Source organism: Lepisma saccharinum, chromosome 9, assembly GCF_977018435.1.
Source record: "Lepisma saccharinum chromosome 9, izLepSacc3.1, whole genome shotgun sequence".
Taxonomy (NCBI): Eukaryota; Metazoa; Arthropoda; class Insecta; order Zygentoma; family Lepismatidae; genus Lepisma; species Lepisma saccharinum.
In genome coordinates, this window is record NC_139237.1 from 5,414,532 (window position 1) to 5,439,817 (window position 25,286).

Below are 25,286 nucleotides of genomic sequence, written 5' to 3' on the forward strand. Positions count from 1 at the left end.
ATCATGTTCGTCCAATTTATTTGACCCAATAGAAGCTTCAAGAATTAAAATAAAACTCAAAACAAGCTGTTGACAACTTCTGCACCAGCATACATAAAAATCCATCGCTTAAAGACACATAGGATGTAAGAGAAAAATTAATGAAAATGGTCATGAACAATTTGCAAGGTAATACTCATGGATCCCACTGTACATGGCTACACGCACGAGTGGCTTCACCCGCGACCGTTGCGGAGAGGCGGAGTTAGCTATCTAGCCATATATAAGTCATTGCTTGCAATGCAGAAAACGTGGAAAATTAACAACATTTTAAAATGACCATTCGGTATTTCCCGACTGCTCGGTATCCCGAAAAGTTAATAAGTCGTTTCCCGAAGTCGGGATTGGGAAATATTTTTCCCGATCGTCCCGACTTTTCGGAATCCAGCACACCCCTAGTTGATACATTGTGCATTCTGAAAAATACTCTATTTGATGTCAGTGCCCTACTCATGTGCTCAGTCCTGAGTGTTCATCTTTGTGCTCACTATTCACAGCTACACTACGGTATGTGATAAATCGTTTTGTCCGTTCATCTGCTTTGGTGTGTTATCTGTGTACATCTTCAGCAAATGATTCCATAAAGCATAAACATATATTTAATCTGTGAACTCAGCAAAGGAGTCTTTGGTAGAATGGGTACTTGTTTATTAAAAAGAAAATAGTACTCCTGCTCGTTATTTTACTGAAATATTTTTCCGATATTCTTCAACCATGTTTTTGTAATCTAGGTGCGTAATTTTCATTCAGCATGGTGGAAACAATAAAGGATTATCACAATTGGTGCAGACTCTGTTTGGACAAAGATAAAATAAAACTCAATATTCTTAAGGAAGTTGGATTAAGAAAGGAAATCCAAATGAAAGTATGGAACTGTCTCTCACTTCTTGTAAGTAAAGAGATATTCTGTTATTTTTTTCTTTGAGATATTCTGTTATTTTTTCTTTTTCTCTCCAAATACACCCCTATAGGCGTATAACTTGTTATTTTACGCCATATTGACTCGTCGCAACGGTGAGGATGAGTAATGATTAATTTAAATTGATGAAGGAAAACCTTGAATGGTCAACCAAGTCCATACAACGCGTTCATGCACCGAGCAGGTATAGGTACAAGTTGTGAGTGATAAGGTAATGGTTCCGTACGTCTAATGAAAATGTGCAATTTCATGAGTATTGAAGGTGGTCAGTTTCAGGGGGTCCATGTTGAAATCTTACACCGTCGATTTCGCAGGGGATTTTGGTAATTGTTCCGATTGTTTTATGATTTCTCCTAACACAAAGGCCGAAGTTCCTTTTGTTTTATCGCGATTTCATCATGCTATGAATGCAATTTTTACATGGTTCGATTTTGATGTACGTCTGTTAACACATACTGCGGAGTTTTAGCGTTTAAGGTTTTGTTCAATATATGCTTTCGTGGTTAGGTTAGGCAGGTTAGGTTTGGTTCCCTTAGCATTAAAATATAGTTCCTAAATGCATTCTGCTAAAGTTCCGATTTACTTCTACATTCATTCCAACGCTTCTACGATATTTACTGTCACTTGTCGATGGAGAATATCTTGTCCATGAGAAATGCATAAGGTAATTTTCAAGTTGTTTTTTTCAACTCATTACTTTGAGGAAGGTTCCAATTTCGTGTGACAATGATTTCCAAAACTTACGATAATTAGTCTTTGTACTAGGAGAAATCATAAAACAATCTGAACCGTTACCGTTATATAAGTGGAGTGTAGAAGAGGATGGTCGTGGTTTGGTTAACAAATTGATGGAATTTGGTGTTACTATCCTTCGGACACCTTTAACATCTGAGTTTCGTCAATTTTTGACATTTGTACTTACCTATCTGCTTCGCGGATCATTTTTTATCGTGTATTCACATTTTTTTGATCAATTTTTTTTTTAAAAAGTGTTTTTGTAACTGAAGAACGTACGTTTCCGCAATTGGTTTGTGGGGCTATGTGTCAATGGTTTGTGGGGCTATGCAAGAATGCTGTGTGGGGCTAGGCATATTTTTTTCAAAACCAATTTTTAACTATTGTAACCTATTGTGACCTTACCTAATCTAACCTTACCGGAAATGGTTCGTGGGGTTATGCGTCAATGGTTGAATTTCCGCTATGAAACATTCCCACATCACACAAAACATCTTCCAGATGTTAGACAATACTACAGGAACTTATTACGGTAAGTAGTTTCTTCTGTAGAAATGAAGAAATCTGTCCGAAGGATAGTAAACTAGTACCGGCATGGGGAATGCAGATTTTGGTAAAAATTTACTATCCTTCGGACACCCCTATTTTTTTCGTTTCGTCAATTTTTGACGTTCTTACTTATGTATGTGCTTCGCGGAACATTCCTGAAGGTGTATTAACGTTGTTTTCATGAAATTAATTCCAATTTTTCACATTACCAGTACGTCTTGCCTCAAACATAATATGCCGAGTACACCTTCCTACATAATCACGCGTCGTGCTTGTGTTTTGTCAAATTTTTGACATTCGTACTTACGTATCTGCCTCGCGGAACATTCCTGAAGGTTTATTGACGTTGCTTTGATCAAACTAATAGCAATTTTTCACATTACGAGTACTTCTTTCTCCTACCTTTCCGTTTGCCTCACACACAATATGGCGCGGATACCGTCGTAAATAATGACGCGTCGGGATGACACATCGGCCTTCTCTTTTCTCGATTTTCAATTGTAATGCAGTGTTTCAACCTTCGGAACCCAAGAAATGCCCGACAACAAATTTTAAGGAGCGATTTTACAATATTGGGAATTTCTTCATTTTGTTTGAAATTCGGTATACTCACCAATTTTGGCCCCGTAATCACGTATCTGCAGTTAAAATTTCGCGCTCACACGTGGAAATAGCAAAATAATCTCAATTAAGTTCGTATTTCCACACCCTCGATTTCCGAATTTCCCGCCGGTTCCGGGCTCCGCCCCTGGGGTAATCGACTTACCGCCCCCAACCGCTATCGCGGCCCCGCCTCCGCTTCGCTCCGCTCCGCTCCGGCTACCTGCCTGTTTCTATAGACTCCCTGTTAAGGGCATGTTAGAAATTGGCCAGATTCACCTGCCCCCAAATAAGCGCCAGCAGTTAAAATTTGGCGCTCACACGTGCAAATAGCAAAATAATCTCAATTAAGTTCGTATTTCCACATCCTCGATTTCCGAATTTCCCGCCGGTTCCGGGCTCCGCCCCTGGGGTAATCGACTTACCGCCCCCAACCGCTATCGCGGCCCCGCCTGTTTCTATAGACTCCCTGTTAAGGGCATGTTAGAAATTGGCCAGATTCACCTGCCCCCAAATAAGCGCCAGCAGTTAAAATTTGGCGCTCACACGTGCAAATAGCAAAATAATCTCAATTAAGTTCGTATTTCCACATCCTCGATTTCCGAATTTCCCGCCGGTTCCGGGCTCCGCCCCTGGGGTAATCGGCTTACCGCCCCCAACCGCTATCGCGGCCCCGCCTCCGCTCCGCTCCGCTCCGGCTACCCGCCTGTTTCTATAGACTCCCTGTTAAGGGCATGTTAGAAATTGGCCAGATTCACCTGCCCCCAAATAAGCGCCAGCAGTTAAAATTTGGCGCTCACACGTGCAAATAGCAAAATAATCTCAATTAAGTTCGTATTTCCACATCCTCGATTTCCGAATTTCCCGCCGGTTCCGGGCTCCGCCCCTGGGGTAATCGACTTACCGCCCCCAACCGCTATCGCGGCCCCGCCTCCGCTCCGCTCCGGCTACCCGCCTGTTTCTATAGACTCCCTGTTAAGGGCATGTTAGAAATTGGCCGGATTCACCTGCCCCCAAATAAACTGCAAATTTATACGTGAGCGCCAAATTTTAAGTGCAGATTCGTGATTACAAGGCCCAAAATCAGAAACTTCACGGAATCCTCCACACCCGGTACAAACTTAATCACACATCCAGCAAACGTCATTCTTCTACCTCCCGTTTCACGTTCTAACGCTAGTCGCAAACGCAGACAGTTCGAAACACTGCATATCAACAAAACACAATCACGACCCGTCATGATAGTCACGACGGTGTACGAAGGTGATGGTGTACGAAGGTGTACGAACGTGATGTTGTCGGAAGATGTACGTGCCAAACGCTATCTCCGTCGGAGAATTAATTTTCAACGAACAACATAAATTTCAACTCTGAAACATTCCCAAATCACACAAAACACCTTCCCGATGTTCGACAATGCTACAGGAACTTATTACGGTAAGTAGTTTCTTCTGTAAAAATAAATAAATGTGTCCGAAGGATAGTAAATTAGTACCCAGATTTTAATTAGAGGTAAGTTTGAAAACTGTGATTCAGTTCCTTTGATTAAAAATGTCTCTTCACCAGTTACGTACTACAAAAGTGTAGAACCATGGACGTATTGGTCATGCACCATTGGCGAATAGCACCATTCACAGGCAGGTTAGGTTAGGCAGACATAGTTAAAATTTGGGGTGCATGCATAGGCATGCACCATTGGCGAATAGCCCTGCACCGTTCACAGTAAGGTTAGGTTTGGCAAACATAGTTAAAATTTGGGGTACTAGTTTACTATCCTTCGGACACATTTATTTATTTTTACAGAAGAAACTACTTACCGTAATAAGTTCCTGTAGCATTGTCGAACATCGGGAAGGTGTTTTGTGTGATGTGGGAATGTTTCATAGCTGAAATTCATGTTGTTCGTTGAAAATCAATTCTGCGACGAAGATAGCGTTTGGCGCGTACATGTTCGTATACCATCAAGTTCGTACACCTTCATACACCATCACCTTCATACACCGTCGTGACTATCATGACGTGTCGTGATTGTGTTTTGTTGGTATCCAGTGTTTCGAACTGTCTGCGTTTGCGACGAGAGTTAGAACTGTGAATCGAGGGTTTGGATAATGACGTGTGGTGGGTGTGTTGTGAAATTGGTGCCGGGTGTTGAGGATCCGGTGGAGTTTTTGGTTGCACACGGGGTGGTGAAGAGAGGAAAGGAATGTGCAAAGTGTGAAATTGGAAATAATTGCGAATCATTGGCGCTAGCCCCACGAACCATTGGCGCTAGCCCCATGAACCATTGGCGCGTGGATAGGTTAGTAGGGGCACGCAAAGGTTTCAATAGTGAAAAAGATAGCCCCACGAACCATTGGTGCTAGCCCCACGAACCATTGGCGCGTGGATAGGTTAGTAGGGCCACGCAAAGGTTTCAATAGTGAAAAAGATAGCCCCACGAACCATTGGCGCTAGCCCCACGAACCATTGGCACGTGGATAGGTTAGTAGGGCCACGCAAAGGTTTCAATAGTGAAAAAGATACCCCACGAACCATTGGCGCTAGCCCCACGAACCATTGGCGCTAGCCCCACGAACCATTGGCGCGTGGATAGGTTAGTTCAGTTAGGTTGGGATACATAGTTAAAATTTGGTGTCAGAACGCGAAAAATAAAGTTAAAAAGAAATAGATCTGATTTAGTTTGTCGACTGGCATTTCTTGGGTTCCGAAGGTTGAAACACTGCATAACAATTGAAAATCGAGAAAAAACAAGGCTGATGCGTCATTCCTACGCGTTATTATTTATGAAGGTGTCCGCGCCATGTTGTGTGTGAGTCAAACGGAAAGGTAGGAGGAAGAAGTAGTCGTAAGGTGAAAAATTGCTCTTACTTTCATGAATACAACGTCAATACACGTTCAGGAATGTTCCGCGAAGCAGATACGTAAGTTCGAATGTCAAAAATTTGGCAAAAGAGAAGCCGGACGCGCAATTATGTAGGAAGGTGTACTCGCGATATTGTGTCTCAGGCAAGGAAAAACACCTACTAGAAAGACGTTCTGGTAATGTGAAAAATTGCAATTAATTTCATCAAAACAACGTTAATACACCTTCAGGAATGTTCCGCGAAGCAGATACGTAAGTATCAATGTCAAAAATTGACGAAACCAAAAAATTAGAGGTGTCCGAAGGATAGTAAATTTTTACCTCATAGCTTCTGGTAACCTTTTTTCTTAATGATCTCAGAAATGACCAGCCAGCCTCTGTGGTGGAGTAGTTAGCACATCGCTCTACGATGCCAGGGGTCCTGGGTTCAAATCCTGGCCTAGACATGGATATTTGTGAGAGTCCATTCATCAATTTCATCATATTGGACCTCCCCGATGGCACAGTGGTAGCGTCGTCGCCTTGTAATCAAGGAGTCCCGGGTTCGATACCCGGTGGAGGCACATAGTGGTTCGGATCCCACTTTAAACTGTAGGCCCAGTCCCGATTAGCCTTACTGAACATAAAGTGGACTTAAAACACAAAATCAATTTCATCATATCATCACTGATCCTCATCTTCACAAATTAGCCAAAAGTGGCAAAAGAGCGAAGTAAAATAAAGCAAATCAAATCAGAAATGACGAAAATGTCACTTACCATGTTTTACACCTGAGCCCTTGAATTATGCTTTTTTAGTAGAGGATAACAACATTTTGCAATCCTCTGATAAAGAAAGAAAAAACTAACTGTCTATGGTTACGAGTTTTCCTTCTGCAACATTTTTGTACTGTAATGTACATTTGTTTATGCTTGAAAACATTCTGCCTTACAGGCAGTGAGGAGTTGGGCAGTCGTAGTTTGTTAATTATTCAAATCATTGTTCAGCTAAAGGCTTATGATTTAATTTTTTAATTTTCTTCAGGTGGAAGAAGGTGATGAACTCTCAAAGTTAATATGCTATTCCTGCTTTGCAAAGTTGGAGATTTTGCATGATTTTAAAGATATGTGCAATCAGTCAGAGGCCCTCGTTAGAGCTTATATACCACATGCAGAAGAAGCCAAGGTAAGTTGGATTCTGAATATATTTATTTGTGTTGCCTGTGCCCGGTCTAATGGTAGAGACTTGTCTTTTCCGGTACTGAATGACTGTTGTCCAAAGATATGCTGATGGCGAATTCCACAGAAATGTACACTGAAGTAAGTTTTAAAAATATTTTTTACAAACTCATTGAAATGCAAAATGTTTTTGGTAAATGTTCAAAAAGCAAGAATCAGCAACTGGCATCAATGTATGAGCAACAATCTGGCAATACTGTCAGATGAAGTCTGATTCACGAGATTAATTTGTGATTATTACTTAATTGTTTATTTTATCAACATTTGAGCTGTTGGGATTTCTCCTCTATTATATGTAAAGTCAGATGGTGAAATTGGAAGAAAATTCAAATTATTAAACTGCATTAAAACACTGTTCCATTCATGTGGTGTGAGTCACATTTCATTACTAATTAAATTATCAATATTAATGCAGTATCATACGAGGGTTATTTTTTAAGTAAGGTCCATTTTGCAATAAAAACGTAATAAGTAAATGTTTTTTTTTTTAAACAACATTTATTTTCTAAATTTACATACACTTCTCTATTTTTCTACATAATTTCCTTGCTGGTTTAAACATTTATCGTAACAAAATACAAGTTTTTGGATACCCCCCTCATAGAACTGCTGCCTGTGATGATAGCCAGTTACTCATGGTTGTTTTCACTTCTTCATCAGTGTCTAAACGCTTGCCACCCAGGAAGGTCTTCAGATGACGGAAGAGGTGGTAGTCGCTAGGTGCAAGGTCTGGACTGTATGGCAGATGGTCAACACATCATCGCTGGTCAATGTGAAAACAAAACAGACACTTTCAAAGCAAAATCATGGCAACTGTGTTTTGGGGCAGGCAGGGTGTTTTGTTAGTGGACTTTTTGCCGCAAGGAACAACAATTAACTCAGCTTCCTACTGTGAGACCCTAAGAAAACTTTGTCAAGCAATCCAGAACAAATGGCATGAAATGCTGTCAACCAGTGTACTGATTCATGACAATGCAAGGCCACATGGTGTGGCTCAAACTCAAGATCTAATATTTTGGCTGGGAGACCTTCCTGGACGGCAAGTGTTTAGACACTGATGAAGAAGTGAAAACGACCGTGAGTAACTGGCTATCATCACAGGCGGCATAGTTCTATGAAGAGGGTATCCAAAAATCGTAGTTCGTTACGATAAATGTTTAAACCGGAAAGGAAATTATGTAGAAAAATAGAGAAGTGTATATAAATTCAGAAAATAAATGTTTTTTTTTAAAAAACTAAAAAAAACCATTTACTTACTTTGTTTTTTATTGCAAAACGGACCTTGCTTACAAAATAACCCTTGTATTTTTTGTACCGAAGTATAGTTTAACACTTCTGCTTGAAAATGTGGTGAGAAAAATATCTGTTACCTCTGCAACATAAGATATACGAGGTTTATTTTTTAATTAGGGGCTGTTTTGAAATAGAACAAAAACATGCAAAGGAAGAAATTCAATTACCTCTGTGGCTGTTCATATGTACATTCAGATACTTCTCAAATGTAGTTTCCATAGTTGTTGAGACACTTGTCGTAGCGGTAGATGATCTTTTGTAGACCCTCATCAAAGAAATCTGCCGCCAGGTCAGACAGCCAATTCTTCACGGTCTGTTCGGCTTCATCGGCGCTGCTGAATAGCTTCCCAGCGAGGAAAGTCTTCAAGTGGAGGAATAGGTTATAATCGCTAGGGGTGAGATCCGGACTCTACGGAAGGTGGTCCATCCGCTCCCAGTCAAATGAGTCAATGAGCGACTGTGTGGCTGCTGCAGTGTTTGGCCATGTGTTGTCGTGCATAATACCGGAAGACAGCATTCCTCGTCATTTATTCTGTATAGCTCGGCAAAGTTTCTTGAGAGTGTTGCAATACACGGCTGCATTAATTGTTTGTTCATTCGTCAGAAACTCAATCAGAAGCAGCCCGAACTGTGCTCTCAACATCATGCACCAATGAGTTCGTTATGATTGAGGGACATCCTGATCGTGGTTCATGATGAACATTCGTGGGACCGGCCTTAAACAGACGTACCCACTTACGCACCATGCCTTCAACAATTACATTCCCACCATACACCTCACGTAACAGGCGATAAATGTCTGCCACTTTCACATTTTTCAATGTCAAAAACCTGATCACTGATCGTATCTCACACTCTGTAGGATTTTCAATCACCTGCACCACTTCCATTGTCCACCACAACCACACCAAGCATTTCACAACGTGCAAATGGCATCTGTTTACGTGCAAGGCATGTCGGTACCTAAAACACACATGCGCAAAATGCCAAGCACGCAATGTTGACAAAGTGAGTGCAAAATGGCCCCTAATGAAAAAATAAACCTCGTACAATGCCCAACAATAACAGCAATGTGTCAAGTGTAGTGTGAGTCGTGCATGGAATTAGCCTGATTTTCTGAACTGTCATGACTGCTGTTATTTTGCCCAAAAGCCTCTATTGTTGCCGTGAACGGTTTGACAGTCTTTCAGTACAGAAACGCATGTCGGGATGTTACAGTCACTCAGTACCAAAAGTTTACTATATTAAAGGTGTTTCCTCTTCTGGACCAATCCTTAAACACCTTGCTGGTACAAATGTATACCAACTGGTATGGTCACCAATGCCTGGCTGGTACATATGTGTAGCATCAGTGTCTTCATGTAGTATGTTACTTTTACTGTTTTAATGATGGTCCACTATCTGAAGCGAGGTGCATAACCCTCTCGTTGCCCGAAGACCCAACCCTCAAATCATACTTATGCCCAATCTTTCCTAAAACCACATTCAAAGTGGAATTCGCACGACCACCATCTGCCAGCGAGAGTTATGCCGCTTGTAGTTCCACAGTACAGACGACTCACAAAATTTTGAATGTTAATTCCAAAAAGATTAAAAAAAGAAAACTATCACTATATCTGTAAATTGCCAATCAATAAAAGGTAAATGAAGACCAACTATTTCGAAATACCCTGTAATGGAATTTCCTGAGAATGTCTATGTTGGCTATCAAGAATTTCAGTTATATGTGGGAGGACCCCGTAATCTGTGGAATCACAAACCAAGCAAAACATTAGCCACTAAATTTATGCTCACCCGCTATAACTGTAGTATGTACAAAACACGAGTTTACAATAACAATCCCTGTGCCTCCCCGATGGCGCAGTGGTAGTGTCGTCGCCTTGTAATCAAGGGGTCCCGGGTTCGATTCCCGGTGGAGGCACATAGTGGTTCGGAACCCACTTTAAACTGTAGGTCCAGTCCCAATTAGCCTTACTGTGCATAAAGTGGACTTAAAACACCAACTCAATCAATCAATCAATACAATAACAATCCGATATCCAAAAGATAGGCTTGCTTTTTTTTTGTACTAAAAAGAATAATTTTGTCCACCCCTTTTAACTTTATTCCTTTATCTAAGCGAGATGCACAGCGTGAGGAGCGAAATTCACCATGCTACTTGATACATACTAAACGTATTACACGATCACATGCAATATCCCAGGATACCATACATCCAAACATGCACATGCCCGCCCATCTGCTGAAAGATAGAAAAGAACAATTACGTGTGTCAGCATAAGGCAATTATATGTTCACAATAGGTACCAAAGTGAATAACTTTAAGTCTGAATATTTACGGCATTTATTACATGCAAAAGACAAGATAATATAATTCAACCTTTACAACAGGTACCACAGGCCTTAGTATTTAAACTTTCATTAATGTTTGTAACATGTGCTTGTTCACTCAAACCAAATCAAATATATTGATTAGTAATACAAAGATACTTTCTTTGCATCACAATGTGCAACACTTATGACAAAACAGTCTTTCCTGATCTGTACTCAACAGATAAATGTTCTACAATTATATTATTCATACATGCAATAATTGCCTCTTCTGACAATTCCAAAATTATCTTCCGATAACTCGTTTCCTATATTTTAATGCCTGAGAACCTGGTGCACTTTACATCTTGCAGCAAGACAAACTTTACTTCGATTCCAACTGCTATATCAAATAATGACACATCAATTAATTTCTGACGTGACCCTCAGTTCGAATGAAGTGTGCTCCTTGAGACTCACGTGATCGCCACATGCATAATGTCAAGAGGTATGTTAATACATGCAATGTATTGTTTCTCATACTTCACAAACAAGACGTGAAGACACTATTATTTTTGTAAATATTGAGTGGAGCATTAATAATGTAAATTTCACACGTGCACTGTCAACTACACCATATAGTTTTGCTGGTTACAAATGTAAATTCTCGCCTTACCGTGGGTTGAGATAGCTGTTGAATCCTGCTACGATGTGGCCAACACTTTTCCCACTCAGTCGGAAACACATCGAATGTGCTGTGCTGTAAACCACATACCAATTGAGCAGGCGTAAACTAGGATTAGGTTAACACACCCACTTCCATTTGAAACCTACTGCAACCATCGTATTCTAGCAGATTTTTTGGCTAGCTTCTTCATTTACACTAGCACCTTGATGTCCGAACAGCGCAACAACCTTTTTTTTTTTCCTCCACCCTTCCGTGCCACATGTAGCACCTTTTTTTCTTTGAAATTGGACAAATTGTTTACATACCGACTCTCAAATGTGTGTTAAGGATCTATCATTTAACCAGGTATAACAATGTCGAGAATCATGACTTTGCACCATTAAAAGGAAAGTGGGAAACATGGGATTAATTTTTGACAAACCTACGCCGAACTCTTTTGTTATACTTTCCTCCCGCGTTCTGCCGATTACGGTGCATCAAATGAGAAGCAACTGAACAGTTTGATATTCGCACAATGAATAAAGATTTCTAGTCCTATTTTTGGAAAATTTTAAAGGCAACTTTGAACTGTAACCATTAAATATTCAAGCAATTTTGAATAGTGACTCTCCTTGCCATACCAGATTAAACCTTTAACACTTTAAACTTTGTTTACTGATGACTAATTGTGTGTGCATAAAATCTCCGCTCACTGCTACGTGTCTGATAATCGAGGCATTTGCTTTCTCGAGTACATTCGAGAATGAGTCATTATTCTGATTATGCCAGCATTCAAGGGCCTATGACCATTACATCATACTGTGTCTCAGGTAATGTTTGGATTGTTACCTTGAGGTAGGTGATCGTGTGTACCAGAATATGATACGTAGGTACGTTGTTTGTGTTGAAGTCAATGGTCACCACATCGAGCCCTTCTTGTAAGTGGATGCTGCAGCTATGCAAGAACAACGTACAGTAAGCAGCAGAACTGGGAGAGTTCAACGTGTGTTGTAGTGGTGTTTTACTTGTAGCGGGGAAACTGTACGTTTCTGGACATGAGTTCCTATGCAAAACTTAACCGTTTTGGTCCCCACTACAAGACCTCAAAGTTTGTAATGGGAATTTAGATACACCCTGTATTGTTGTTAGATAAGTATCACTTTTTTCGATTTTTTTTTTAAAAATACTTACTTTTGGTTTATGAGTCATGTTTTCTTCAAAAATATCAAGACAATTGCCTAATTTGTGCAGCATTAATCGAAAAAAAAAGTTTATACATTTAATATTTTCTACATGTCATTCACACCTGTCCTTAGGAATGAGATTATGACCTCTGAAAACTGGCTTTTGCAACATGTGTGTGCTCTCACAAGCTAGGTTTTTTGTGTGTTCTTACTTCGTGCCCCCAGGTCTGTCTCAGATGTAATAGATTCTCTTCAGGTTAGACATGAAATCCTGATATGAAACTGACACACTATCAGCTCAAAAACTTCCTCCCTGAACGCATAAAAATTAAACTGGTCTCTTGTCTTTCCCATTGTTGACTATTGCAACATTGCATTTTTGAATGTCAATCACGAGCAAGCTAAAGGACTGCAGCGAATCCAAAATGCCTGCATTCATTTCGTTTTCGATCTAAAATAGTCAGAGCATTTGCAAAGGTCGAGTGGCTTAAATTAAATGACAAACGTAATTTTCATAAGTTAATTTTACTGTACAAAATCCTCCAAATACGAGGCTTATTTTTTAATTAGGGGCCATTTTGTGCTCACGTTGGCAACACTGCATGCTTGGTATTTTGCGCATGTGCGTTAGTTACCAACATGCCTTGCACGTAAACAGATGCCATTTGCACGTTGTGAAATGCTTGGTATGGTTGTGGTGGACAATGGAAGTGGTGCAGGTGATTGAAAATCCAGCTGAGTATGAGATACGCGGTTTTTGACCGCGAAAAATGTGAAAGTGGCAGACATTTATTTCCAGTCCCTCTACACCCCCAAAACAAAACAACAATCCAAGGAAGGGTGCCACACATCATCTCCCACAAAGGTGAAGTTCAAGCAAGTGACCTCCACCAAGAAACTCATGCTCACCATCTTCTGGGACAGATTTGGGATGCTTCTGATTGACTTTCTGCCCAATGGACACAAGTTAATGTAACCGTGTATTGCAATACTCTCAAGAAACTTTGCCGAGCAATACAGAATAAACGACGAGGAATGATGTCTTCCGGTATCATGTTGCTGCGCGACAATGTGCGGCCACACACTGTAGTTGCCACACAGTCGCTGATTGACTCATTTGACTGGAAGCGGATGGACCACCTTCCGTGCAGTCCGGATCTCACCCCTATCGATTATCACCTACCACTTGAAGACTTCCCTCGCTGGGAAGCGATTCAACAGCACCAATGAAGCCAAACAGACCGTGACAGATTTCTTTGCCACTGCCACTGCCACTACGATAAGTGTCTGAACAACTATGAGAACTACGTTGAGAAGTATATGAATGTACATTTGAACAGCCACAGAGGTAATTACATTTCTTCCTTTGCATGTTTTCTTTTTATTTCGAAACAGCCCCTAATTAAAAAATAAATCTCGTAAAAGACCCACAATATCTCTAACTGATTTCAATGTCTTTCTGACTCACAGCCGCAACACCAGATCGCGCGAAAGGTCTCTACTCTCCATTCCACTCCACAAATCCAACTTTTATGCAAATTCTTTTACTGTTACTTCAGCAGGCCTTTGGAACAAGTTGCCACCTGAAATTCAATTGTAACGTTCAAAAAACTGTTAAAATTACACATATTATGTAATTAAAATTAAATGTTTGACTTCCCAAATAAAGTGGCGGGTGCAGAGAATGATAGAAGAATGTAAGGCACAAAAATGATTTAATGTAATAGTTAAGATGAATTATTGTTAAAGTTAACCGTTTTGGACTGTGTTTAAGTAAGTGTAATGTTATGTATTTGCTTGTACGTGCATATGTGTACGTGTGTGTATGTGCATGGGTAAAAATATGTATGTGTGAGTGTGTGTGCCCATATCTATAGGTTAGATTTCCATTCTTATATGTATTTTTCTTTGTATTTTATTTATTCCTCTGTAATTTTTATATATTTTTTTCTTTCTTTCTTTTTTCAATATTCCATATTTAAAAATTTTTGTAAACATGGTCAAGTGGAAGAAAAGGCTCCACAGCCTTAACTTCGCCATGTACAAGAAGACGAAATAAATAATTAAATAAATGTACAGTGCTTTGGGCATTTCCTAAAACTGGCATTGTCTAAGACTCTATTTCAACTGCATCAGTGGGAGCTGGTGATGTGGGGCAATGGTTTAAGCACCCCCTTTTCAAATTTTATTTTCAACCAAAACACTATTAACTCTTGAGCCTTCCTGATGGTGCAGTGGTAGCTTTGTCACCTTGTAATCAAGAGTTCCCATGTTTGATACCGGGTGGAGGCACATAGTGGTTCGGATCCCAATTTAAACTGTAGGTCCAGTCCCGATTAGCCTTGCTGTGCATAAAGTGGACTTAAAACACCAGATCAACCAACAATCTCTGTTCAGAGAGAGGCCAGCAATAGCAGTATGTAGGCCCTGGCCCTCACGAGCTGTTACACCACAGTTTATTGTTATTATTCATTGGTAATTCTTGCTCAGAAACTCATGGAAGTAATGAAGGTGGGCGTTTTAGACCATTATTACTTTCACGCCACACTAATCATCAGATCAGATCAGATGATTGTTGAGTTCTTTGGGAAGAGGGATGAATGTCACTGTGAAATCACTTTGTTTTATCCAAGTTCAAGCTGGAAGTGGATTCAGCCATTTCTTCTTGTGCTCCTGCCTTCTATGTAAGTCTTTTATATGACTGCTAGTCTTGGCCAATGGAGGACAGGGTGGCACCAGGATAGAGGGGGTTGTGCACCCCTTAATTTTCTTCCGCATCCCCTTCTTCTCCCCTGTTCAAAACCTATTTTCAACAAATAACACTTAAACTCTTGCAGTGTCATATTGTTATATTATAGCCCCTTCATAACTTGTGCCAGAGTTTTTACACTCCATGAGCACTATCTTGGAGTGTAGCCTTATACAAAACATGTCATTGACTTGCCTTCAACAAGCTATGCTTTCAAATTTCCAAACTGGCAGAAAAACGATGTAAAATAACCTAATGCAATCAATGAAATTTCCAAACATGTGGTTGCTGTGCTAAAATCGAGCAAAAATGATGCAAGTCGCTAGTATTCTTCAGTTTCATTGGCATATTGCCATAGATGCTTACTAAGAGTTAATGGTATTTGATGTAGTGGCTAAAGGTTGCATGCATATTTCATTTTCCTTTATTTTCAACATCGCATCACCTAAATTTCACTCCGAATCCCCTCAGCACCCCTAGATGATCAATCCTGGTCCCACCGCTGATTTCTGCCGAGATTAGATTGGGTTCGGATGTTCCCCCAGAATATATTTCTACATACATGCCAGTGATGAGTTATTTTTATAACTAGGCTTTGGATAGTTATGCACTAAAAGACCTTTAAATATGCATGCAAATATGCTCTTAAAATGCTCGAAATATGCTCTTTAAGTGATCAAATTATGCATTTAAAATTTTAAAAATTTACATCTAACTCAGAAAATTTAGCCATAGCTTGTAACTATTTATAAATTCCACTGTTTACATAAGTAAAAAAGTATGGTTTGACTTACGTTATTGACAATGTATTGTATCTTTATCATAAGTCCACTAACTGTTTCTGACTTCACTGAACATCACGATTATCAGAAGGTGGAATTTCACCAGTTGTCTCTCATTTTCTCAGCCTGAAAGGTTACTATTGCACTTAATAACTACGTATTGTTTCAGATGCTCAAAAGTAAACTTATGTCTGTTATCCATGAGAATACTTCTTTATTCTGAAAACACTCTCTCCACATCACAAGCAACAATAGGCGCATGTTGTAATTTCAACAAATCGGAAATGTGCAGTTCACTTGGAATACGGTCCACATTTTGTTTCCCTTCATGAATAGAGCAAATGAATGTCCTTTAGGAGCTTTTAGCCAGAATTCTTCGCAAACACATACTGAATTTTTTTTTTAGTACTTCTGACCTTCCAGCATTCAACAGAACTTGTTCCACCTTTTTCACCTCCTGAAGAATTCTGAATTGCTCCAAAGGAAAGGAAACTACAGATTTTCAGACAGAAACAACAGAATATGCATTTATAAGAAAAAAATCTGTAAAATATGCAATATATCCTAAAGACAATATGCTCTATGTAAAATGCATAACTATCTGAAGCCTAATTATGACTCAGTAAGTAGCCTCTGTTATTTTATCCTGGAATTATTCAAGTATCTGTATTGGCAGGAATTGATCAGGGTATTGGTTTCCGCATATTGTGGTATTGGTATTTAGCAAATTTCATGCACATTAAAAAAACAACAAAAAAAACATTGGAACCCATTGGCTTCCCATTATAACATTTGGATTACACATAGTTAGTTGCTTTCTTTAAAACTTATATTTAAAAAAATAATAAATGCCATGTTCTCAAAGATTTTGGAAAAAGTTTGAGATTTTGAAAAATCATAAAGTTCAACTAGCAGTCATGTTGCAATTGAAATTAACCCTTAGATGCCGAGGCTCATTTTCCAGGTATTTGCATGTTTTTAGCTGGAAATTTGAAATTCTGCATGCTTCTAAATGAAATTTTATATTTCCCGGACTATGAACATTAGAGGTACAAATCATACCTCATTTTGTTCAGTATACTTTGGGCTATAATCCTGATGGACAAATAATAAATTTTCCATAATCAGTTAGAAGAATATGAAGAAAAAAGGGAAAGTAACTATTTTATTACAAAAAAATTTGAAATTCATTGGACCCCCATGCAGGCTACGCTAGGATGTGAATTTCCAAAAGTTACCCGCATAATGCCTGGTATGTTTCCCATTGATGTGGAAAAATTTTCACACTTATTTGTAATACTTTCAAAGAAATAGAATATTTTTCAATACAGAGCAAAAAAATTCGAAGCTACAAAATAAAATTTGTTATCTTACCTTGACCCAGCCTGGCTGCCATGTACCTTCTACCAGACATGGTACTTTCAGAAGCATAAGGTGCAGAGGGGAACATTGTATTGTGGGCATTGGAAATTTTTCTTCTTGCTGCCCCTTTGCCTCCACAGGCATGTGGAGAGCCTGTCTGGGTTTTGTTGACGGACCTGGGGTACCTTGAGAGGGCCCGGCAGAGGTTCCCCTCTTCCTTCCACTTCCCGCTGCCCCCACTCGTGCTTTTCACACCAGGAGTGTCGGAAGTCTGTACTTCTATTGCCAAATGTGTGTTTTGATACACCCCAAATTTTGAGAAAGAAGCAATGTTTTCGAAACCAATGAAAATAAAATTTTAAAAAAAATCACAATTTTTAGGACATTGCCCTCCCAATAGTAACAATGAAATTAAACTTTAGTAACTGTTAATTACATACCTCTAGACTCATGCAGAATTCAAAACATGGACCTCCGATCATTATCCAATTTACAGTATGTTAAAAAAGTAACATACTATGAGAAAAAGCTGCTGTGACACCAGTGTCACAAGCCATCCTTAACACATTGAATATGGCGAGTGTCCCATGCACGTGCATAGTACTGGCAATATCACTTGAATGTTTGGAGTTACGATGCTGGGCCATGCACGTGCAGAATGTTCCTGGGAGTTCTTTTGGTATGCCTCTGCATTGTGCTGTACCCAGGTGGTGAAATTTTGAATCATCATCTCATTGAATGAAAAGCACATTCATTTAATTTATTGCAGTACTAGGCCTATATTTTTAGTGCTTTATCATCACTCACAAATACACACACATACGCACAGGGGGGCTCGAGCTCCCCTTCCTGGCTAATGGAATTTAGTATGCTAACATTACATTTTATGTTGATGACAGGATCCATTTCAGTACACCCTACATGTGGAACCTTGACGAGCCCCCCTAAGAAAACTCCTATGGGCACCCATGCACTTGACCAATGTGTTTACTTGAATTAGCAAAAGAAATGGAACACTTATATATTTACTCGTAATGAGTTATTTACTTGCACACTGCCTGTGTTTCATACTAAGGGTAGTATTAGAAGTACGGACTTTTCATTATATGAAAAACAAGGATTATCTCTAGCACAAACAAGAATACACAGATTCTAATTGTTTCTTTTTTATTGTGTAGGCAAAGAAATTGCCTTTATTTTGATGTATAACACATGTATAGGAAGACCAAAAAATAAATTGTTTCAGATTGTTGAAAATCACATAAAATGCCCAGGTTTCTGAGATATTGCCACAAACTCTGGGATTCAATGTGTTAAGGGAAGTACCTGCTACGACACCCATGTAACGGCCCATCCTTTAAGGGCTAAAGCTTATTAAAACAGAGGAGAATGACACCAATTTGAGCTCGCTAAATAGGTTTTGATCTACAGCTGTTAAAAGATTTCAAATTTTGACAATTTTTGCTGTTTTGAAAGTGACTCTTAAGAGTCTCACAATTTGTAATTTTTGTCCTCTTGTTAGGCACAATGAATAAACAAAAATCCTTAAAAATCTGAATCCTAAAGGTTCAAAAATGTTATCTTATTGGTTGAGTCCACATAGAATGACCCAAAAGTTATTTGCTTTAATGTCCTTTATACATACGTGTGATGTATGACAAAATATTTTAGGTATATGTAGCCATAATGTAGGTGTATGTACTAATGATTCTATTTATCCAACAGTGGCTGGACCCTGCTTTGGGTGTAATTCAAGGCAACATTCCAAACGTGATGAGAGCAGATGTCTCCTCACCCACTCCATTTCATCACCAACATCCAGGTGAAATGGAAGCTCCATATCAAAGTGTTCACAGAGCAGAAAAGATTGTGACCTTTGGATCTCCAGTATTTAGAGTCAGCAGTGCAGCGACAGATGATTATGATAGTGATGACGTTGAGATCATAAGTGAAACAGTTGTGACATCATCAAACAGTGAAGCAAGAGCTGGGGCAGAACGAAGACTCTCCAGTGGATATGTTGAGGATGCACCTTGCAGTAACAGTTTTAAAACAGCATTTAGTAATGAGAAACAAAACAGAACTTTCAGTGATTATGAGATGGATTCAAGTAAGCATGGAACGCCTAACATGAAACAACGAAGTCAATATGTGGAGTATCCATCACATGGTACAAGTATTAATATGTCAAGTAACATGATGGACCAAAACCAAATGTATATGATGGATTCCTCACATAGGGAAAGTAATACTTTAACAACTAATGTGAAGAAACAAAACGTATGTCAGTATGCAGTGGATACATCACGTAGTGGTTATGCAACAAGTAGTGTGGAGAAACAAAGAAGAATTCTAAGTCAATATACATCACAGGGCAGAAGAGATAATGAAGCAATTAATGAAGGAAACAAAGTACTAAGGCAAGAACATGCTGTTCAATCAGGGAGCCAAATTAGCAGTGAACAGAATGAAATATGTGCAGTGTATCTTCCTGAAATGTAAGTACTTCCTTTTTTCGCCTGTAGTTTAGAATTTTCTTTTAAAAAAGTGCAACTATGTATTTTATAAATATGAGGTTCAGTCAATAAATAATGAGGCAGAGGATATTACACCAAAACTATGGTAGTTAGAAATTGGTCGACGGGCCCAAAATGGAGGTGCAGGTGTGATCTGATTCTGATCTGATCTGATTCGCGCATGTTTTCCAGCTAGATGGCGTTACGTGTCTGGCAAGGTATACGCAAAGGCTGCTAACTGAGCAGCGACCGTGTCCAGTCATTCCGTGTTTGACGGTGATGTGTAATGGAGGCATCTAAAGAGGAGCAGCGAGCTGTTGTGCGCTTCTTGACAGCGGAAGGTGTAGGGGGTTGTGAAATCCATCGAGAAATGGAAAGGATATATGGGGGACACTGTATGTCCCAGGCAAGAGTGCAGGAGTGGAACAAACACTTTCGCGAAGGATGCGTGTCGCTCAGGGACGACATGCGGAGTAGAGCAGAGAAGCATGTCACAGACCAGCATGTTGTGCAGGTGGATGATTTCATTTGGATTACAGATTTGAGTGTTGCGAATCTTTGAATGACACTAAAAGGAATGTGAGGAAATTCTGTTCATATTATGTCATAAATGCTTTTAACAACTTTTTACTTTGAATGAAAACTTGTAAGGCCATGGAATTTAAGATAGTGGAGGTTCATTTTCTTTACAACTGGAAAAAATTAAGCAGTAGGATAAATCAGAAATTTCTCTTCTAAATAGGAAAGACAGTCGGTTATGGACCTTCCCAGATAAACTCTCTGCTTTTGTGTTTATACCTACATCTGCTTGATTTACGTTTTCTCTCAATGATGTATGTCCGGATATATAATGGAAACCCTCTTCTGGCATTTTTAGATAATTTCCCAATCAGCAGATTGAAATGCTTCAGATTTTTCGTGGATGCATTCACAATCATCATATTGGTCAGGCTTTATGCATTGTTTATGCATTTTGCAGTAACTAACTGAAGAGCTCAGATGAAATGAAGACATCATTATCGATAATGGAAATGCCATCTCAGTTTGCCTGGACACTGGCACTTAATAGCAAATGCCTTATTCTGTACTTAACTTTGAGTGCCATTCTGTGGTCATTCTGCCTGCCTCTGGGATGTATGTGGGGAAACTAATTTTCCAAGTGGTCTTGCATCGCACACCATACACATTCCTCACATGGTCAAGTAAATTGAACAATAACATTGTTGACATGACTATACCTTCCTGATATGGGAGCGGGTGCTTTCCATTCATGTTTCTCATTCCTAATGCGAGGGTTATTTTTTTTTCAGCCTCCGATACGGCTTAAAATTATGACCACAGTGAATAGCGAAATGGGTTTATTGACAAAAGTTACGTACATGTATAATCTACTTTTCAATGTAATCACCGATAAGATTCAGACATTTATCGTACCGATGCACCAGCTTTCCAATACCCTTTGCAAAGAAAGGTGCCGCCTGTCTGTTGAGCCAGGTCTGCCGAAGCTCCGCATTGATGTGGAAGCAAAGTTTTCCCAATCATTTCTTCATCGCCGGGAAAAGGTGGGAAGTCACTCAGTGCCAGGTCTGGGTTGTAGGGAGGGTGATCAAACACTTTCCAGTGGATTCGTTGAAGAAGGTCTTGGGTTGATACAGGAACATGTGGTCAGGCATTCTCATGAAGCAAGACAATGCCTGAAGACAGCATGCCTCTCTCGCAGACAGCTCATTCGACGGTGAATATGTGCTGCATTGTGCCCCTCTGCCTGTAGAAATCGTATCACGCTATGCACCTCGTGCTTGGCAGGAGAGGCGATTGTAGCAGACATCTCGATGCCCGTGTCGCTCATCTTCAACTGAAGCGTTGGCCATGGTAGTGGTGGTGGTAGTGGCAGGGGGACGCCAAATACGCTGCATGATGCCCTGCTTCCTAGCGCTTCATTGGCCTCCTAATGGCACCATTGGATGTTGAAAAAAAATAGCCCTCGTATAAGTGGCAGCTGTTGAAGAACTTGTGTCTATTCCTGAAATCATTTCTCTCTCTCTCTCGGTCAATACTTTCATTCCTAAAGACATCAGTTTAGAGACATTTATCAGTGAAAAATATGAGATGAGATGACAGTAATTTTGCAAAATACAAATGCAGGCATCCTGAATTACTCATGTACCACTCAAAACTACAAACATTGCCAAAGTCACAGTGTGCTCAAAAAGTAAAAAATACAAAATGTGACATAAATGTCACATCCTGGTATTTAAGGTTTAAAAGCATGTATTGGAGCAGGTGACCACTTTTTTGTAACAGGCACAAAAACTCGTTTGAAATTGGTTGATCTGACATGGAATGACCCAAGTGTAGTATCAATGACCGCCTGTTCTCAGTCGTAACATTATTTTCTCGGACCAAATACTCACCAGAATTTTCATATGATCTTATGTGCATAGGCGTAGTTTTGTCCGTCGACTTTGGGTGGTAACTAGGGCTAATATTATTCATGATTTAATCGATTACAATTGACTTGAGGATGCGGCTCACTTCCAGAAGTAGAAAGTAGAGTTTGTTGATGCAGTCAAGTGCCAAGAATCACACCCGAAATATCCAGTTTCATGTAGTGCTTTGGCTTGCGTTCTTCATGTTTGGAAGTTTTCATTCAGCCACTTTGACTCAAGAAGGACATATGCTTGCACAGTAGGTCACTCGGAGCGCTCTTCTAATTTGCTCATGAAACATTCTGTGAACATATATACAAGCCTTTCAGACATCATACCAAATTTCATCCAAATTCAAAACTATGACCTGGAGACCCTTGTCGATCTGACATGGAATGACCAATTTGTAATGTTTTTGGTGTTTGTAATGGAACTGAAATATTGTAGTAGTGTAAATACATGATTACTGCCTACAGTATTTCATTACAATAGTGATAAGAAAGTTGAAAATTATTGATCTAATGGTCAGGTGTTGGTCTTGATGCACCTTTCATGTAAAATTCACACAACCACAATTTTCAACCTAAGCATTTTTTTTTCTGGCATACTGATTTGAAAACCCAGTTCTGAGATCCAGGTCCAGGCATCCAGTTCTTGAATCTGGATCTGGGTATTTTCACAAACGGATAACCTGGATCTGAAAATTGTTGTCCATCCCTAGTTCTACATGGGGGACCCAAAAGAAAGCAGAATTTTGTAATTAAAAAAAAAATGTATATAATATATGCTTACAGGCTGAAACCAAGTGTTGGGTAATAATCAAAATCTAATTATTGATTGATTGATTTGTTGTTTTAAGTCCACTTTATGCACAGTAAGGCTAATTGGGACTGGACCTACAGTTTAAAGTGGGATCCGAACCACTTGTGCCTCCACCGGGTATCGAACCCGGGACCCCTTGATTACAAGGTGACGATGCTACCACTGCGCCATCGGGGAGGCCAAAATCTAATTATTGATAACTCATTTGAACCAGTTTCCAAATTCAAGTTCTTAGAAGTAATATTAACAAATAAAAATGATATTAAGTAGGAAATAAAATGCAGGCTTAATTCAGGAAATGCATGTTACTTTTCTCTTCATAAACTTTTGTCTTATCGTTTAATATCTAAGAAACTAAAAGTTAAAATATACAAAACAGTAATTTGCCTGTAATATTATATGGATGCGAAACTTGGTCCCTTACATTGAAAGAGGAACATTAAATTGAGATTATGTGAAAATAAGATCCTTAGGAAAATATTTGGGCCTAATAGGGATGAGGAGACAGGTGAGTGGAGAATGTTACATAATTTAGAACTACATAATTTGTATTCATGTCCAGATATTATTAGAATGATTAAATCAAGAAGACTTAGGTGGGCAGACCATGTGGCATGAATGGGAGAAGAAAGAAGAATTTACAGGATTCTTGTTGGGAAACTTGATGGTAAGAGAACAGTAGGATGACCAAGATGAAAATGGAGGGATAATGTTGAGATGGACCTAAAGGAAATCGGTAGGGATGGAAAAAGAGTATATAGGTCTTGCTCAGGATAGGGACAGATGGAAGGCCTGTGTTGCTGCAGCCATGAACCTTCGGGTTCAAGAAGACTAGAGAGTTAGTTAGTATATAATTTTAGATGTTAAAAATTAAATATCCTTCAAAGTACTGTCCATTTGATGCAATGCACCGATTTCAACATGTTTTCCACTTTTCAAAGTAGTCCTTAAACTCTTGCAAAGTGATGCCTTTTAATGCCTGTGTTGTTTTTTCTTTACCTCTTCCATGTCCACAAAATGATTTTCTTTGAAGACATTTTTTTATTTGGGGGAACAAAAGGAAGTCGCATGGATGGAGATTGGGTAAATATGGTGGGTGGATAAGCTGGGCTGTGCTGTTTTTGGTTAAAAAGTGTGTCGCACTCAAGGCTATTTGCGCAGGTACGTTAACGTGGTGAAGCCACCACTCCCCACTTTGCTACAATTCGGAGCGTTTTCATCTCATCGTATCCAGCAAACATTCCAGAACTTAAGGTAAAACGTCTGGTTAGCAATTTGATCATTAGGAACGAATTCCGATTGAAGAATGCTGTTTTCATCAGAAAAGATAATCAGCATCGTCTTGATACATTGTTCTGAGCGAGATTGGTCTGCAAGTGACAATTCACCATTCCTGAAGCGGGAAAACCACTCGTAAACTTTTGCCTTCCCCAGAGCAACTTCCTAGTAACCTGTTTCAAGCATTCCAACTGTTTACCCTGCAGTTTTCCCTAACAGAAAACAGAATTTCACAGCCACGCATTGTCAAACTTTTCAGGCATCACAAAAATCGGCGAACAAACGAGAGGAGCTTAAGAAAAGAATTTACTACGTGACATCACAACTTCACTCTATGACGCACAGTTCATTTCCTATACTAATGGATCTCATGGGATTAATGAAATAAAAGGTTCTACTTATGTGTGGTTTGTAAGTCCTTTAATAGTTCCAACATTTTGGGTTCATTGCAAGAGCTATCCTTACAGGTGTCCAGAAATTGCATTAAGGAAAACAAAATAAAAAAAAAAATGGCTCAAAGGATAAAAAAATTGGGATTAAAATTTACATTTTGCATCAGTATCATCTGTGGTCTGCAATACTGGGTACTTTTAGTTTTATATCCATTGATGCAAGGCTACCAGCAGTTGGAAGGGCATGGGGCAGTTGCCCCTCCCCCTGTCTATTTCCACTTTTCCTCCTGCACCATGGCTTTCTAAATGCTAACATAGACCCGGTGCAGGCACATATAGTGGTTTGGATCCCACTTTAAACTGTAGGTCCAGCCCCAATTAATGGGCCTAAAACAAAAATAACTCAAACTCTACTAAGAGAAAGAAAATTGTCATTGCCTCCCAGTTTTGGCACCAAATCGCTGCTACTGGCTACCAGGTGAAAATCTCTCTCTCTCTCTCTCTCTCTCTCTCTCTCTCTCTCTCTCTCTCTCTCTCTCTCTCTCTCTCTCTCTCTCTCTCTCTCTCTCTCTCTCTCTCT

At 39.5% G+C, this 25,286-nt stretch overlaps 1 protein-coding gene across 3 annotated transcripts in view; it reads left to right on the plus strand.

Annotated features, from left to right (window-relative positions):
• The first annotated feature begins 593 nt into the window (after nucleotides 1–593).
• Nucleotides 594–25,286, plus strand: part of LOC145991979 (uncharacterized) — a 145,864-nt gene continuing 121,171 nt past the window's right edge. For 2 of the 3 annotated variants that reach the window (XM_083127972.1, XM_083127971.1), the window contains exons 1-3: nucleotides 594–928; nucleotides 6,729–6,869; nucleotides 18,995–19,767. In XM_083127972.1, coding sequence (XP_082984098.1) covers nucleotides 791–928; nucleotides 6,729–6,869; nucleotides 18,995–19,767 — 1,052 coding nt within the window. In that variant the 5' untranslated portion in view covers nucleotides 594–790. The remainder of the gene's footprint in view (nucleotides 929–6,728; nucleotides 6,870–18,994; nucleotides 19,768–25,286) is intronic. The other variant, XM_083127973.1, reaches the window with a different exon arrangement.